The 16,796-nt window shown below is 38.9% G+C and overlaps 1 protein-coding gene across 8 annotated transcripts in view; it reads right to left on the reverse strand.

Annotated features, from left to right (window-relative positions):
- The window catches only part of L3MBTL3 (L3MBTL histone methyl-lysine binding protein 3), a 78,234-nt gene that overhangs the window by 58,723 nt on the left and 2,715 nt on the right, over positions 1 to 16,796 (reverse strand). For 6 of the 8 annotated variants that reach the window (XM_039707278.1, XM_039707282.1, XM_039707279.1 and 3 more), the window contains exon 2: positions 9,614 to 9,725. In XM_039707278.1, the coding sequence (XP_039563212.1) occupies positions 9,614 to 9,725 (112 nt within the window). Of the gene's footprint in view, positions 1 to 9,613; positions 9,726 to 11,708; positions 11,988 to 16,179; positions 16,199 to 16,796 lie in introns of those variants that run through there. The other 2 variants (XM_039707277.1, XM_039707283.1) reach the window with 2 other exon arrangements.

Genomic DNA, 16,796 nt, shown 5'->3' on the forward strand with positions numbered 1-16,796 from the left:
CCACTTGACTTTTGTCAAATGCCTGTTGGCAAATTTTAAGTAATCTCTAACGGTGCTATGAAGCCAATGCTCCTAAAAGATCAGACAGCAACAGAGAAGAGAAAGAAACCTCAAGAGCTTTCCTGAACAAATTCACATGAAGATAAACAGGAACAAATATAGATCTGGATAGGAAATTTAACTTCCAAAGTTTCATGTACAGGCTAGCAATGAGGGCAAAAATACACATGCTCAAGTAACTGCAATTCTTTTAATGCAAACATATTGTAACTGAGCTGGCAGGAAGAGTCCAGCTCCTAATTACAGGCTAGCAATGAGGGCAAAAATACACATGCTCAAGTAACTGCAATTCTTTTAATGCAAACAAACAACTGAATTGGCAGGAAGAGTCCAGCTCCTAACAGGTAAGTCTACAACACAGAACTCACTCAGCTGCCTTGTTTGCAGTTTCCACAAGGATCAAGAACAGTAGCTTCCAATTAAACACCATTAGAGATGCCTTCCACTCAGAGCTGAGATACATTTTCATGGTTTTGGGAAATGATGCCTTGATATACTAAAACTTCAGTTTTTATGACTGTTGATTTTACTCCCAGGAAGATTTTAATATTAATTCAATAGATAATTGAGGGAATCCAAGGCATAAATAAATAATAATCAAACATCATCAATACTTTCTGAACCATTCCTGTGCATCCACCTGCTAAGTTTTTCTATTGGGACCAAAATTGCTTTCATTAGACATTTTCCAAAAACTTAAAATTGTTTGAAAATTTACACAGGACTGAAGCAAGTAGCATAAGCCACTGATATGAAGCCTTTGTCTACTACAAGCAATAGTATCACCCAAAATATTTCATAAATGTTTTGGAAACAGACATGTTTTCTGTTACCAGTGAACTTAAAAACTCATTAATTTCTTTCTTGAAAAACTTCCTTTTATATTTTAATTTCCACGTATTCATTGTCAGTTTGTACCTATTTTTTCTTAAGGGACATTACCCTGTGGATTACATAGCTGTAGTACCCCAACACTTACTCTCTTGGTATATGATAGAGCAAGGAATTATGTACCTCCTCAAACTCAATTTTATTGTGCTAAGCATATGGTCCTTCTGCTCTTATGAAAATATTCTCTGTCTTCCTTTTTAGCCTGTCATTCTTCATCCACCATGTGCTACACTGAACCATGGAAATCCCAGGGAACGTGACAAAGCGTAACTCCAGTGGGTTTAGAGAATTTCCATTTCTAATGGAAGTTCTTTGCCTTATCCTGATGGCTGGAAGACACTGTGGTTTTATATAGGGCTAACTGAATGCTAAAAGGGCTTTCAGTTCCCTTTTCCACATTTCATAGAAGTAGTCTTGAGCATTTGTTTCTCTGTGAGATGAACAAAAATCACAAACAATGCAAAATGTCTATCATATTGTAGATTAATTCTTAAAAACTCAGACCTGTTGGGAGCAAATGCATACATTCTAGTTTCAAATTAAGTCCCCACTGTTACATGTGTCCAGTTCAGAGCAACACAGATCAAACTATCTATGTTTGCTGTTGCTTGCGCCCTCTTCAGAATGTAAAAGATCTCATCAGTTCCCACAGGCATCAAATCAGAATAAAAGTTGCTATTGTTTTATATATGGTAAAATTACTATTTGGAATGACAGACAAAAAAAAAAGGAAGAACAATTGAAGTGCAAAGAAAAACAAAAGAACAAAACCTCCACATATGTTAATGCACAGCTTTAAAATAAATTAGAAAAATCAGCCAACACCACCATCTACTGGGCAAGACAAGGACAAAGAGTTCATTGCAATAAAGACAATTGTTGCTACGTTCTGACAGCAACTTCAGCAACAAAACATATCTTAACACCACAACAGTGACTGTGGACACTCTCAGAAGAAATCTGCAAAGATTTTAATATCCAAACCACAAGTAAATTGAGTAAATGTTCAATACTCTTAATGCCTATGAAGTAGCTAAGCTTAAAGTAGCAGAATTCCACAGCAGTTTGTCAAGAAGTCTGACACCTGGGACTTCAGTGATACAAGAACTACACTGATCTTGAGCTAGAAAAAAGTTATCATCTTTCTTGATGTTAATCCCTATTTAGTCACAGTGGTTTCAGTGGTACTCCTCAAATAAATCAGAGCTTTCCTGGCATTTTACAGTCTTTTTAAAGTGAAGGAATTGCCTGTCACCATTGAATTGTCCAACGACATCCTGAACATTCAGTTACATGCTGAACTATTTTTAACATATTACTTAAGTTGGATAAGTTATAAAATGCCAGAGCTTGTCCATTCAGCCAGTACCCTCTTCCCTGTGTGTGTGATACACTCTTTACATGCACAATCACATACTACTTTTTCCACAGAACCCCTGCCCCAGGCAAGGGCTGAATAGCATTCAGAAAAATGAGGCAGCTGTTGGTATTTTTATACTCTTTCTTCAAGCAGTAAAGCCAGTCTTATTTACTCTGCATGGTTTGAAAGCAGAATGACTGTTTATTTTCTTTTTTAAAAAACCCCTGTGTACAACAAAGAACGTGTATCTAAAAAAGCTTTAGGCACTCGAGCAATTACTGTTACAATACAGTGTAAAGTAACTCCTGAAACAAAATCTCTGTTCTCAGCCACTTACAAAAGAAAAAACTCTTCCTTTGGTAGCTCTTCATCCTTCTGAGTACTCTGCTCCCAGCTTATTTTAAAGCACTCAGTAAGCACGTGACCCCTTACACTTGTCACAAAATTTTGACTCTTTTAGGGATAGAGAATATTGGGGAAATGTGCTGCTCCTGCACCTGCCAATTCTGCTTCTTCAGTCATGAGAAAGGAGCCTGCCTGCACACTGCTACTCTGGAAGTATGGCAAAAGACAAACTTAAGTGGGATCACAGGGTATCTAGGGCTCCCTAAATCACAGTCAGCAGAAATTAAATTCCTCACCATGACCGAGGGGCAAGGCAAGACCCACTCTCACTGGAAAGATGTTGTCAGCAAGAAAGGCAAGCACTTCCGCCAATCTTGGACTGATTTTAAGATGCTTCAGTAACACTGCAATAGGCTAATCCTGAAGTAACAAAGAAGAGAGAACAATCTGCACCCAAAAAGAAAGGCTTTTTCCTATCTGGGCAGGCACAAGCAGGAAGGAATTGCTATCAAATTATATCCTTCCAAAAATAAAAATAATAGGAGCATTCTGTTCATCACTGCTGAACAGAAAGCTAAGGTACCATCAGAAAACATATCTCTTTAGTAAGAGAGACTGACATTTTCCCAGTATATACCAATACCTCAGTCCTGTCTGCAGTAATGTTTATCTACTTTATTCTTAGACACTCCTCAGGCTCTTCCAAACCCCCTCCCATCCCACTTCAAGTGCTCAAGAATTATCTCAGTACCAGAGGGCTTCCCACTGATTTCTCTACACTGCAAACTCAGTCTGCCTTATTATCTCCACTTGAGTAGGAAATTGCAGCTAAACAGACTTTCTTAAGGTGACACATAAATCAGCAACAGAGCCAGAAGTCAAGGCCTGCCAAGATGACGCTTATTGATCCAGAAGTTGACCTACAAGGCAACACTGGCTCCAAATTATTTTGGCCCGAATATTTCTAGATACAAAACACTAACATCTCATGGGAAGCCCAAGCTAGCAAGCAAATAAGAAATGGCTACCTGCCAAAAATTTGGTTCCAGTGAGTTGTTCAGCATTGCGCAGAAAGGCTGCGGTAGAAACAAGTGCGGTGCTAAGCGTTCCTGTGTGGGATCTACCTGCAATAGCCACAAAACTATTCCTTTTCCTTCCCAAAACCCTCTGCCCAGTTGTTTGCAAATTTAACAGCATCTACAGCAAACAGCACAGGAGATTTTGTAGCAAAATACCACGTGATCACTTAAGGGACGACTACCATGAATACACATGAGGGAACCCAAATAAAGATCCAAAGGCAAACCTAAATCCAGCATTTCTTGCCTTTGCAGTTTTAATGATTTTTATAATGAAATTTTCTTTTCTGGTTGTTTTTTTCTTTACATAAGGTTCATTCATTTTATGACATTGCAAAGTTTTAACCAGAAATCTATGGCAATGAAGCAGATCAAGAGTTAATTAATTACATTAGATTGCAACAGAATAACGTTAATTTCATGTGGAAACGACCAGGCCACTAGGTAGAACTGTTGGGGCTCACACATGGTCAGAGGAAGTCCCTATCTACCTTGCTTTCTGCTCCCTACGCTATTCCTCACCACCTTTCCTGAAGAGAATCCATCTTCTCTCTGGAGCAGCACCTTCCCAGTGTTGGCAGTGATTTAACCAGTTACCAGTGATGTTTCCCATGGACACCACTCTCATGGACTCTCCCTTCCTCTCCAGATTCAGAGTGCAGCCCATGCCACCATGAGAGAACAGGAGCAGCATTGCACTGTACAAGCACTGTACGAAGTTATCACCCGAGACTCTACTGACGATTCCATAACAGTGTGAGAAAACAAGTTGTTCTAAAATCATTAATTATCCCAGGCAAGCTGGAACACAACTCCAAAACAGGCAGGTGGAAGGATGTACTTTACTGCCTTGAGTTGCTTCAGTACCCCTGCATACAGAAACACAGAAATCCAAACCACTCTTACCTTCTTTAGAGCACTGCTGGAAATACCAAACACCACTGGTCATTATTCCACCATTCACATCCACTACTCTGTCAGGTTTCCTACAATACTTCCTGCTGGTTAATTTCTTCATCATTAAATTTTAATTTTTTTTCCTTTATGTTCAAGCACAATTTGCAAGCTGGAAATAACCAAAATTCTGTCCACGCAGTTTATAACTGCTCACTTTCCAAACACAGCACTAGAAAATGCATTAAGAAGTACTTCATAAACTTCTGTCACTGCAGTAGGAAGTGACTGCAAATTATTACAGCTTTTCCAATTTAATGAGTATATTTAAATCTTGAAGCTATAGTGTTACTGTGTGCACTCAGCACAGAGATTTAAAAAAAAAAGAAAAAAAAGGGAAAAAAGAGGAGTGTTTCACATTTACATTCACACCATGCAGAGTAACTGGTAAGCACTGATGTTTTTCAGATGAGCATACATTACTTTGCCTGCCACATGAAGGCATTCTGTAATTTGTAAACTATTTTAAATTCTACTGGAATTCAAGTTTTCTGTTTTATTTAAACATATTGAAAGAACTAATATACAATGCTAAAATTTTTGTTCACAGTCTTCAGTGCATCATCCTGTACAATTTTTAATTCTCTCCATTCCCTGTGTAATTTGAAATTCTAGCATTTTCCACAACTACTCACTACTTATCTGTCACACAGCATGCTCAAAGCAGTGTTCAAGGAGTGTTAACTATTTTTGCTGAAGATTTTTTTAACAAAATCATAAGAATGTATTTCCACAGCTTTCTCCAACTACAAGTGACAAAACCCTAAGAATTAACAGTGCCCAAAGTCATAGGAAAAGAACATTTTCAGCATTTTACTGGTATAGAAACAGATTCAGGAATAAGAGACTGTGGCATGGCTGCGAACAGAAGCTTGGTATCTGATTTGGCTCCCTCATTTTGATTAAACTGGGAAATAACAAAAAGAAATAATCCAAGTATCTATTCCTAATTTAGATGTTCCTCTGTACTGTAAGAAAAGATAGATGTAAGAAATTGTAAGAAAATGTTGAGAAAAGTTATTTTTAAATGTTTCAGAAACATTTTTCTCTACTTACAATAGTGTTTTACCAACTTTTCATCATTCAGGAATTCATATTCACAAAAATTAAGTGATTCTAAAAAGAATGGTTGCTCATATATACTTGCCTGATAACCCTAGGCTGGATTTTAATAAAGCACACAATAAAAGAGATTTCTTAAAATACGCATACGTTAAAATAAGCATGACACTTCATCATGCAAGCAGTAAAGACAAGAAAATGCTTTATTATTTATACAACTAAAAATAAGGACTTTAATTAGGTAACTCCCTAAAATGTCTATATTAAAAACCAGCATGTCAATATTTTGGTATACATTTAACTGAATGTTAATATGCTGATACAATACAGTTTACCAAATATGACTGTTCAATTTCCCCTAACATTGTAAAAAGAGAAAATATTAAACGTGAGAAATCAAAAAATACATTGTCTACAATGGATATTTAAGCTATTGCTTATTATTTGTTATAAAATGTCTCAGACACTCTAATCTATTACCAAGCTGCAAAAATAGAACATTTGTGTTTAAGTATCTTGCCATTACAGTGTTTTCACCAGATTTTTCAAGTGCATTTCAATGTAAATACACAACAATGGTTTGATGCCTTTAGTGGAACCAGTCTATTGCAATTTTTGAAAGACACACACAAGCTTATAATAAGTAACTGCTACACAAGCCTACAATAAGTAACGTAAGGTCATTCTCTTTAGGTTCAGGAGACAATAGTAAAATACTCTGTAACCAGGAGAGTTCAGTTAAATAATCCTCATTAAATCCATTTGGAGAATTCCACAAAGAACATAGCATATCTTCCATGATCACATTTACAATTTCAAGTGATTAGTCACCATTTTAACCATCACTATTTAGAAGCAGTCCTGAAATATGAGTGGTTACAATTATCATAAAAGCTTCAAAGTTCTTACTATTTTAACAGCTCAAATTGTTTTTTTGGCACCTGTGTGAACACCTAGTCTCTCACTGAATCTTGATGCTCCCCAGTACACTGACCTTCTTGGAATAATTCTGCATTGTTACAAAACATTCTTCCTTCAGTCAGTCTTAAAATGGCTCCATTTCAATTTCATCCCTTTCATCCCTTCAACCCCTTGCTTTTGTAGCTGACAAAATGCAAACAAGCAAACAAACCCCCAAATAATAACAACCCAAAAAGGAGCTGCCTGGCCAAAACTCTGTATATTTCACCATTCTGGGAAGGTTACTATTGCACCTCCGAATGAACCTCCCCTAATGCTTGGACCAAAGACAGAAGTTCTGGCCAAAAATCAAATGTTTGTTTCTAAATTAAAATAAATAAATTTTAAAAACCCGTAAGAGCAGCCTTAAAATGAAGCTCATGCTTTTCTAAAAATGACATAGTTCAGAATCTTCTACATGATTCATTGAAGTTACCCTGAGCTACCTCCCAGCTCCTTTCCCTTACTTTACTTGGAAACTTTCCCATTCCTTTACTCATTAGTGATTCTAACTTTGCTTTAGTTTTGTTCAACATAGGGTAACCACAACTGAAAAAAAGCACAAACCAGTGATTTATATGAGATTATTACATTTTCCTGCACTGTTTCCTTTTGTATTGCTCAAATACTGCAACACTATGGTTCCCTTCCACACAATGATGCATATTAAAATAGAAAGAAATTTTGAAAGCCTGGACTTAAAAATACAGAACTGTTCAGGGATGTGGAAGCTCATCAGAGCCTTGGCTATCATCATCACTATGACATGATGAAGTCTGAAATCCTGAAAGAAGCCAGAGAAACAAATAATGAAACAGCAGCCCTGGACTTCAGAAGAAGCATATGTTGGCTTGTTCAGAGATCTGCTTGGCAGGATCATACAGGAGACTGTTTTAAAGGGTAAAAGGCCCAGGAAATCTGTCTCTCTCTCTCCCCAAGGACTTCACACCAGGAGAATGAGGCATGTCAGTGTGCAACAAGTTAAATGTGGATGAAGGCCAACATGAATGAACCAGGGACTCCTGACTTAGTTCAAAAAGGAAAAGGAGGCAAGCAGAACATGGAAAAGGAAACTTCACAGACAAGGTATGCAGTGATATAACTGTAGTGTACAGTCATGGAATTAGGAAATCCAAAACTCAGCCAGAGAATAAACTAGCAAATGGAAAAAGAAAGGCTTCTCTATGAGTACAGGCAGGAAAATCAAACCATGGAATTGAAGGGAATGGCTGATGAACTGAAGGCCAGGGCTGCTGGTCTATCTAGACCTCAACAAGCTGAAGAAGGTGGGCTAACAAGGTGCCATGAAGGTCCACCAAAGCAGGCACTAGGCCCTGCACCTGGAACAGAGCATCTCTGTGCACTAGCTCAGACCAGGGGCTGACTATCTGAGAGCAGCTTTCAGAAAACCTGTGTGTTGAACATGAGTCAGCAATGTGCCCTGGCAGCAAAGGTGGCCAGGAGCACCCCAGGCTGCCTGAGCAAGAGGGCAGCCAGCAGGACAGAGGAACACACCATTCTCCTCCAGTGAGTACTGATGAGAGCATATGCAGGATGCTGTGCCTGCTAGGAGAAAGGCACTGTCACACTGCAGCAAGTCCACCAAACCAGGTAAGGCTGTGGCAGATGACATGCAAGGAGCTGGGTGAATCCATCTGCTCAGTCCTAAGAACAGGAGAGATTTTACTGCTGTCTTCCAGCAGTTACTGGGAGGATAAAGAGGGGATGGAGCCAGGTTGTTCTCAGATGTGCACAGGAGGACAAGAGGCAGCAGGCATAAGCTACAGAAGGAGAAATTCCAACAAAGTAACCATAAAAGGAAAAAAATTACTATGAGTGTAGACAAATGCTGGAACAAGTTGCCCAGATAGACTGTGGTATCTCCAGCCCTGCAGATAACCAAATCCTGAGCAACCTGATGTAACACACCCTGAGGTCTGGGATACTCAGTCTGGGTGCTGGCCTGAAGTCCTCTGCAAAGAAAATTATTCTGTAAATTTATTTTACTGTTCTGTGACTAAAAGCAAAAATGCAAACAAACCCATAAAACAAACAACCTAAACACCAACACAAAACCACATTCACAACATGTATGTCCCAAACTTCAAACATTTTTTAAAACAGAAATCCTATCAGGCACCACAAGATAAAATTTGTTTTAAATGCCACACATTTTCTTGTGAGATTAATTTCAAAACATAAACTACAAGCAAAACATATTAGTTTGAATTATACAAAAAATATTTACTTTAATCAAGAGAAAATAGGTACAAGACAGTCTCTAACATCAAAATTGCAAGCACAGCAAAGGATACCTTCTGACGACAGATACATAAAAAGAAACTGAAAACAAAAGAGTTGTGATTTACTTCAGGAAATTCAACCAGTGTGAGAAATGTAAGCAAAATTACTACTCTGATATGATTCAAATCTCTAAACTGCAACCAGCTCAGAAGCACTCACTTTATTCATCTTTCTAGGCACCCACATGACAAAAGCATAGCAAAAATAATCTATTTTTAGAAATAAAAAGACCTAAGAATGTAAGACCATGAGAGTCAATGACAGTATGAAAATTCTTAGTGATAGAGTAATATAATGCTCTAAGTGGACTGCATTTTCACACTTTTGAGATTTCTTTGAGATTTTGTGCATTTGATTAATTCTGTCTGTATAGTGAGGCAGTGCTAATTTATGCCTTCCTACGGGGATGACGGCTGTCTGTGCCAGCACCACAAACTGAATCAAGAAACTCCAGAGCTAAAACCTAACAGGCTACAGTCTCTTAACTCAGAACTGCAGATTCATGTTTTATTCATAAAAGCAGATACCTACACACCAGCTTTTCAAATGCCTCCTTTTGTCATTTAACATTTTTATTGAAAAAAATGACATATCTTACCTTTAGGTCACTTCCTGGCAAAGTACCTATGCCATCCTTCCAGTCCATTGCACTAAATACATCAAACTCCTGACCATTTCCACTAGATGCAGATTCATTCATGATGCATGTACTGGAAAAAAAAAATAGAAAAAAAGTTATCTGAAAATTCTATAAGTGGTTTAATGCTTATATCACCAAATATTTCTTCTAATGCATTTCACAGATTTGTATCAAATGCTTCCCTCTGCACACTGGCAACGTGGACAACTGATGACAAGGGTGATAACATACATGATGTAATAAAATTAAGGGGAAATCTTTCTGAAACTCTGAAACAATACCCGTTTCACACACTAGGAGGCAATGGGGTTGTACTGGAGAGAAAAGAAAAATTTCAAACTGCAAATGAATTGACATGAGGAAAACATGTCAAGTGCACCTAAAAACATCTGTTCTAAGAAAGGCAAGACGTGACTGCATGCCTCTAATAAATACACTAAGTACTGATTAACAGAACTGGATTTTCTTAATACTGGACAGCATGCTGATGTGAATGCTTTATCCAAGTTCAAATTGAAATTTCAAAATTAATTTGAAACTGTAAGTTTCCTGGTCTGACTTACGACACTTGAACATTCTTTATCTGTTTCCATACAGATAAATTTTGAATTGCATTTGTTAAAACTTACTTCCACGTAGAGAAGCACATATATACCCCAGAGAAACCTACTGCTTTGCAAGAGTTGACTTTACTGGATCCCTCTGTTTCAGAACAGTGAATGGAGAGAAGATAATATTTACCTTCAGAAATAGTGCATCTGGACATCCCTTTCTGTGATAAAAAATTTACACAAGCCACAGAAGTGCATTGCACTTGCCTCTGACCCCTGGCTTCAGCTCACCACTCGTCACTGCCACAAACACCCCATCAACATCTAGCAGCCAGTTGTGAGTGCCACCAACTTCTTCCTTTCCCCTTCTCAAAACCCAGCAATCTTTAAATCTGTGGCCTGGCACCTAAATTTACTATTTGTGCAATGTGGAATCTGACTTATTAATTTTGTTTCTGAAGAATGGCTGCACTATGCCTAGCAGCTGAAATAATCTGTGGCAAAATTAGCTGTCATTGTTTGTGAACTATTAGCAAAACCTCACCACTTTTGAAATTTGCACTTTCTGAACTTTTTGGAATGTAAACTCTCTGAACTTTTAAACTAACGCTTTCTAAGCCTCATACCCCATTTGGAGACTGCAAACTTTTGCTGCAATTATCAGTATTTGAAATTCAAATAGATAGAGAACTTCTGCAAAGTTTAACCTTGTTTTCTAAAACCTAATTTCTAACTTAGGTCCCACTGTGAATCTGCAAATACTCTCTGGAAATCCTCACTTTTCACAAAAAAACTCCAAACAAACAAACAACCAAAAAGGTCCTATTTGTTCACTCTGGTAACAGAAAAAGATGCAAACCAAGCAGAAGTAAACTCTAGTCATCTAGAAGGTTTTTATTGAAAGGTTGAGGAGCAAAACACTTAGTTGCATGTAAAATAATTGAATTTACATTGTATTCATTGGAAAAATAGTATCAATCACGGTAACATCACCACTACAGACACATACTAGTTTGGTTTGGGATACCCAACTTGAACTCCCTTTCATTTCTCCTTGGTTTCTTCTTCATTTTTAGCAGAAGTCTTTAAAATCCTAAGCAACACCTTACTCCATGAGTTCTTTCATTACACTACAGCAACTACAGAGTTATCAACAAGATAACAGGAGCTGGACCTCAGTCAGCATCCACTGCTAAGAGTAAAAGCCTTTGCATTCCTCTTTATTTCATATGGCAGGCAGGGTTCACAGAATGCTTTTTGAGCAAACTTCACATTTTTCACATGACAAGTTTGAAGTAAGAAGAACAAAATGATTGAATGTGTCTTTCCCACCTTTAGGTAATTCTCTGCGGGAAAGTATTGAAAACCATAACAAAAATGTACAAAAATTAATTTTTAAAAACATCAATAAATCTAAACAAATTCAGCACAAACTGATAAATTCCCCAAAGCCATAGATCTCATCTTTTATAATCACGCCCAGGCAAAATCCACCACCCTACCTCAGAGCAAGCTCCCGCAACACAACTTGGGATCTCTGCTTGATCTGAGTACCAGGTACCAGTGCAAACCAATTCAAGCAGGCTTGAGCAAACTGGACTGCAGCACAGTGGCAGAGGCACAGGCCTTTCCTCAAGAACACAAGACCCCAGCTGCTAAGGAGTAGCTGAAAAAGCTGGGATCTCTCCAGGCGCCCGTGAAGTTTTAAGGACACAAAACATGCTGGTTCAAGCACATTGGTGGAACAAGCTCCCCAGGATTAGCCTGGCTAAGCAAACACAAAGCTGTGTTCTGCATTAACTGAAGTCTCTAAGTAATCTTAAATTATCATTCTATTTAGAGGACACTTCGCTCAACCCTCCTGCGGTTTATTACAGAAAACACACTCCAATGATTTCTGCAGAAGGTATGACAGGAGTTGGGAAAAGACTTGGAAGGCTGTGGAGAAATGCTACCTCTCAGCAGCTGCTGTACCACAGAGCAAGGAGCCTCGGACAGCACAGCTGCTCCATCAGATGCTGTCATCTCCCGCAGTGCCACTCCCATTACAGACACGAAAATTACTCGGGGGCTGGGAAACTGAGAGTCTAGCCTACTTAGGCAGGGAGTAAACCATGAAAGGTAATGAAAACTTGGTAACAGAAATGTTCAGGGCATACTTGTCTCAAGAAAACATACAAATTCTGACTTAATTGCACATAAGAAACTTTCCTCAGGTAACAAACAGCAATAATGATACATTCTGGAGATGTCTAAAGACATTCATTATTGCTTTCCTTTTGAAATTAACTCAACGTCAAAGGCACAATCTGTGTATGTTTCACATTCTGCAGCCTTCAGAAGTGTTCTTGGTGGGAATGAAAAGGTCACAGGGCAACATAGAGAGAAATTAATTTATAAAAAGAAATCACTTTTAACAAAGTATCTGTTTCCAGCTTTGCTGACTTTGAACAGATGAAAGATAGGCCTATATCTCTCCACTAATGATAGCAAGAAACAAGATACAGACTAGTAAAATTGTTACAGCACTGAGGTACTAAAAAAGGAAGAACTCATTGCAATAGCTACATCTAAATCTCAGAACAAAGAAAACTAAAGAATGTCTTATCTACACCTTTAATTTTTTGGGTTTTAAAGCTCTGATGTAGTTCTTTGAACTAGTATAACTCTTTCTATAATGATTTCATCTGGTACCATTGCTGCTGCTGCACTGCCAGAAAAGTGGTAAAATAGTAGACAAATAAGGGGCCTGTCAGTGAATGCCATCAAATGCGAAGGAAAGGACATAATAGTAAGTACTTGGAGCAGTCATCTTCCAAAAGCATCTCCAAAATCTGCCTTTAGGGATGTAACTATCTCAGTTCTTGCAGCCATAACAGAAGTGTGCTGCACATTAATATTTCAACATTAACTTTGTTTCAGACATATGTAATAAAGCCACTAAAATAAACAAGCACATTTAATAAGATTAAGACACGTCCTTTAGAAAATCCTTCATTTTTACCAACAGGTTCAGTGATAAATGTGTACCTCACAGAGGAGATACTCACCGAGAATAACAGCACTAAAAATTAGATAGTTTCATCTGGTGAGAGACTGAAAGAAACAAAGCAAAGAAGCAGGACAGAATATGCCAATTAGACTTACAAGTAGTTTTTGAAGTAATTATAGGGTTATGTAGTGAATACATCAGAAAGTAGTAACAAGAGTCTTCCTTCCAGTCAGTGCTTTAAAAAATTACCTGACCCCTACGTGAATTTTTAACAGGTAAGATGCTAACTGTGAAATGCCTGTATGATTTCTGACCAGTGGGGTCAACTCAATAATGGTCACTGGGCAGCAGAAAGAGTTCAGCAGTAAAGCCACCAGCCATCATTGTGAGACTGGTATAACACATCCACAGTAATTTGCCATTTCTTCTCATTCATCTCTGTGTATTTTTATTTGTACTTTTGAGGATTTCTGTAGCTGCCATGACAAGACAGCCTAGCAGACTTGCCCCATACTGATCCTCTCCCCAACTGATAGCTCCTGTGAGGAGATCCAAAACTGGGAACAAAGAGCCAGAAGAGATCATAGCAAGTGACACCAAGAGTGAGTTCTAATGGAAAAAGAGACTCCAAGAGAGACAATATCCTTCTGCAGGCAAGCCATGGTCCCTCTTCCCCACAGGACTGGTTGACACCAGCATTGATGGAGTTCAGAAACAAAGGCAACAGTAGCATTTTTTGTCCTAATATTGTATACATTTACTTTGGACATCTCCAAGGCTGCGTGATGTAGCACTCATGAGCTAAAAGGACACATTTTCCCATAACCAGTAAATAAGGAAAACAAAGTGGATCTGAAGGGAACAACTCCGTGTACCAGAGCTGCAAATACACCAACTTCTAGACACCAGGGACAAGTGGATACTCAGCTTAGTTTTATTTAACATGTAAGAATGTGAATATTACCAGCACTGACTTGTTACACTCCCAAAGCCACATGAAACAGAATTACTCCTTGCAATGTACATTCCCTACATTTGACAACAGTAGTGAGTTCAAGCTTCATGACAGCAAAAGCAAAATCAGCTGACTGTAAACCCACTGGGGTGAGCCCTTCTTCTCTCTTCACAGTCCTCTCTTTGAGCTGGGCACATCTCACACTTGCCTTTTTCTCACCCTTCATATCTTTGCACCAGACTCTTCACTTACAGAAAAACAACCACAACAGGAGCAGTGCAGGAAATGGTATAATTCTTTGATGCTACCCACCACATTTTAATATGTGTTTTTTCTTGTACTGTTTAAAGGTTTAATTATTTTAATATTTCATTAGAATTAGTATTTTCAGATACCCATTTTTCTCCAAAATCTTATTTTTCATTGTTTAGAAACTACTAGTTCTGCCATATTTCTATTCTCTGTGTTGAAAAGTCATTTGAGTAAATTTCACTATTTTGCCTGTTGCTCATGAAGTTTATTACAAGCAAGGTATTTTAAAGATGAGATATAGCTTTTATATGTATTCACAAAGAGACACAACTTAAAATTTTTTGCCACTCAAAGGTTGTAACAGGAAAAGGACAAGAGTTCCTGCGGATGATGTCCCCTTAGCATTATTTACTCTTATTTTATCTATTGCTACTCTTCTGACTACTAGATGCTCCAAGGCTACTGTGTATGTTCGGTCCTCCTTCCCAACGTTTTGGCTTTACACCTTTTTTTCCCTACAGGAAGAATCTGGCCACAAAAGCATTAAAGAATACTGCAAAGCCTGGGTCTGCCCCAGTGCTTAAAGGAGGTTCATGCTGTCCTCATCTGAGTCTGGTCTCTGTCAGCAAGGTAACACAGTTATTGCTGTACCATTGCTGCAGACTGGGTAACAATTACACACAGCCTCCATCTACTGTCTCATTTTCAAATATCCACAAGACACTACAACAATAGTTACCCAATACCAAAGCTATTCTGTCATCTAATGAAACTTACCACTGACAGACTTTCCTTGTTTATAAACAGCCTGTACATCACACTAGAAAAGTATTTCCTCTGCAAAGCTTTCATGGTTCCCTTATTTCTGCTATTGTCTGTGCAGGCCTGAGTGAAGATTTAACCTACTCAGATAGTAAGAGTTGTACACAAAAACTCTGAAATCCTTTGTCTTCAATTCTCTTAAGTGCTTGAACCAGGCACAGAAAGTTACAAAAATCTTCTCTGTTTATTTGTTCCTTCTTCCTTCCCCTAAGAAGACACTGCCTGCACCGAATCTTCACACCTCCTACCACCTGACCTGTTTCAAATTGTTATTTCCTACCCAAAGTTAATACAATACACATCTGAGCATCCCTTTTGTCTGACTCATGCTCTCCTCTTCAGTTATTATTAGCTTCCATAAGCTCTGCTGTTCATAAACAATTAGTTCACCTTTTCTAGCTTCTAAACACACGCAGCAGATTACAGCATTTATAGACTTTCCCTTCTCCCCCATTCATAAAGAGCTGCTGGCATCTCCCATTGTGATGAGCGTCCTACTATTGGAGCACTAACAAGCTTTGACTACACACATGCTACCACTTTCTTCAGTAAGCCTCATGCCAGCTCATCACTGATTCCTCACACCCATCACTCACAATCCATCATCCACCTTACCAGCAGTATCAAAAAACAGACAAGATTAAAATGAACAGCCCACTAAAACTCAAGCACCTCTCTTCACAGAGCAGGTGATGCCATAAAAGAAACCTCAACAAGTTAGCGGAAAAGAAGTCATCACAAGTTATTGAAACTTTTAAAGTAATACTCTAAAAAAAACCTCAGTAAACTGAAGGGAAAACACACACCACAAACTAAACCAGAGTTTATTACCACTGCCCAACTGACACCATCCGAGATGATTGCTACAGCCACCTTCACTAGAGCACCAGTTCAGGAGACAAACTGGACCACAGCCAAAGCTCCTGAAGCCTCACCAGGAAATAACGCCTACCTGGCACTACCCGGATAAAAGCGGAAAGCTCTGCTGCCTTCAGCCACTACTTCCAGGGAGTTTCTCAAGTACAGATGTTCATCATAGACTTCTGGGAACGTGGTAACTTTCTTGGTAAAAGGCATTGGTTCCTGAACAGCTTTAAGATCTGCACTAAGAAAACTGTGTTACAATCCTGAGCACAGACTATTTCCTAAAATGACATAGGCTGAACTTTTTATATCATGAGCTTTATTTATGCTCACCACCTGATTTTTAGCACCCACGATCAAGCATCCATTCATGAGTAGACACGGCAAAAATGATCGGTCCAGTGCCACTCAACTATACGGAAGAAATAAGGAAAATACAACAAAACTAAAAACGTAACTCCTGCCGTCTTTCGCTGTAAAGCTTTTACACCGCGCTGCTAAAGCACAGGTAATTAAAAGACACGGAAGAGGCCGTGACCCTCACGCCCCGGGGGAGGCTGCCGCATCTCCAGGGCCCTCCTAACGCGCGCACCCCTCCTCAAGCCCAAAAACCCCGGGGGCTCAAGCGGCGCTCTGGAGCGGGACAGGCGGCCGGGCCGCAGGGCGCGCCCCGCGCCGCTCCCGCGCAGGCCGTGCCCGCGGCAG

The sequence above is a fragment of the Passer montanus genome, unplaced genomic scaffold, assembly GCF_014805655.1.
Source record: "Passer montanus isolate IOZ18808 unplaced genomic scaffold, ASM1480565v1 scaffold2, whole genome shotgun sequence".
Taxonomy (NCBI): domain Eukaryota; kingdom Metazoa; phylum Chordata; class Aves; order Passeriformes; family Passeridae; genus Passer; species Passer montanus.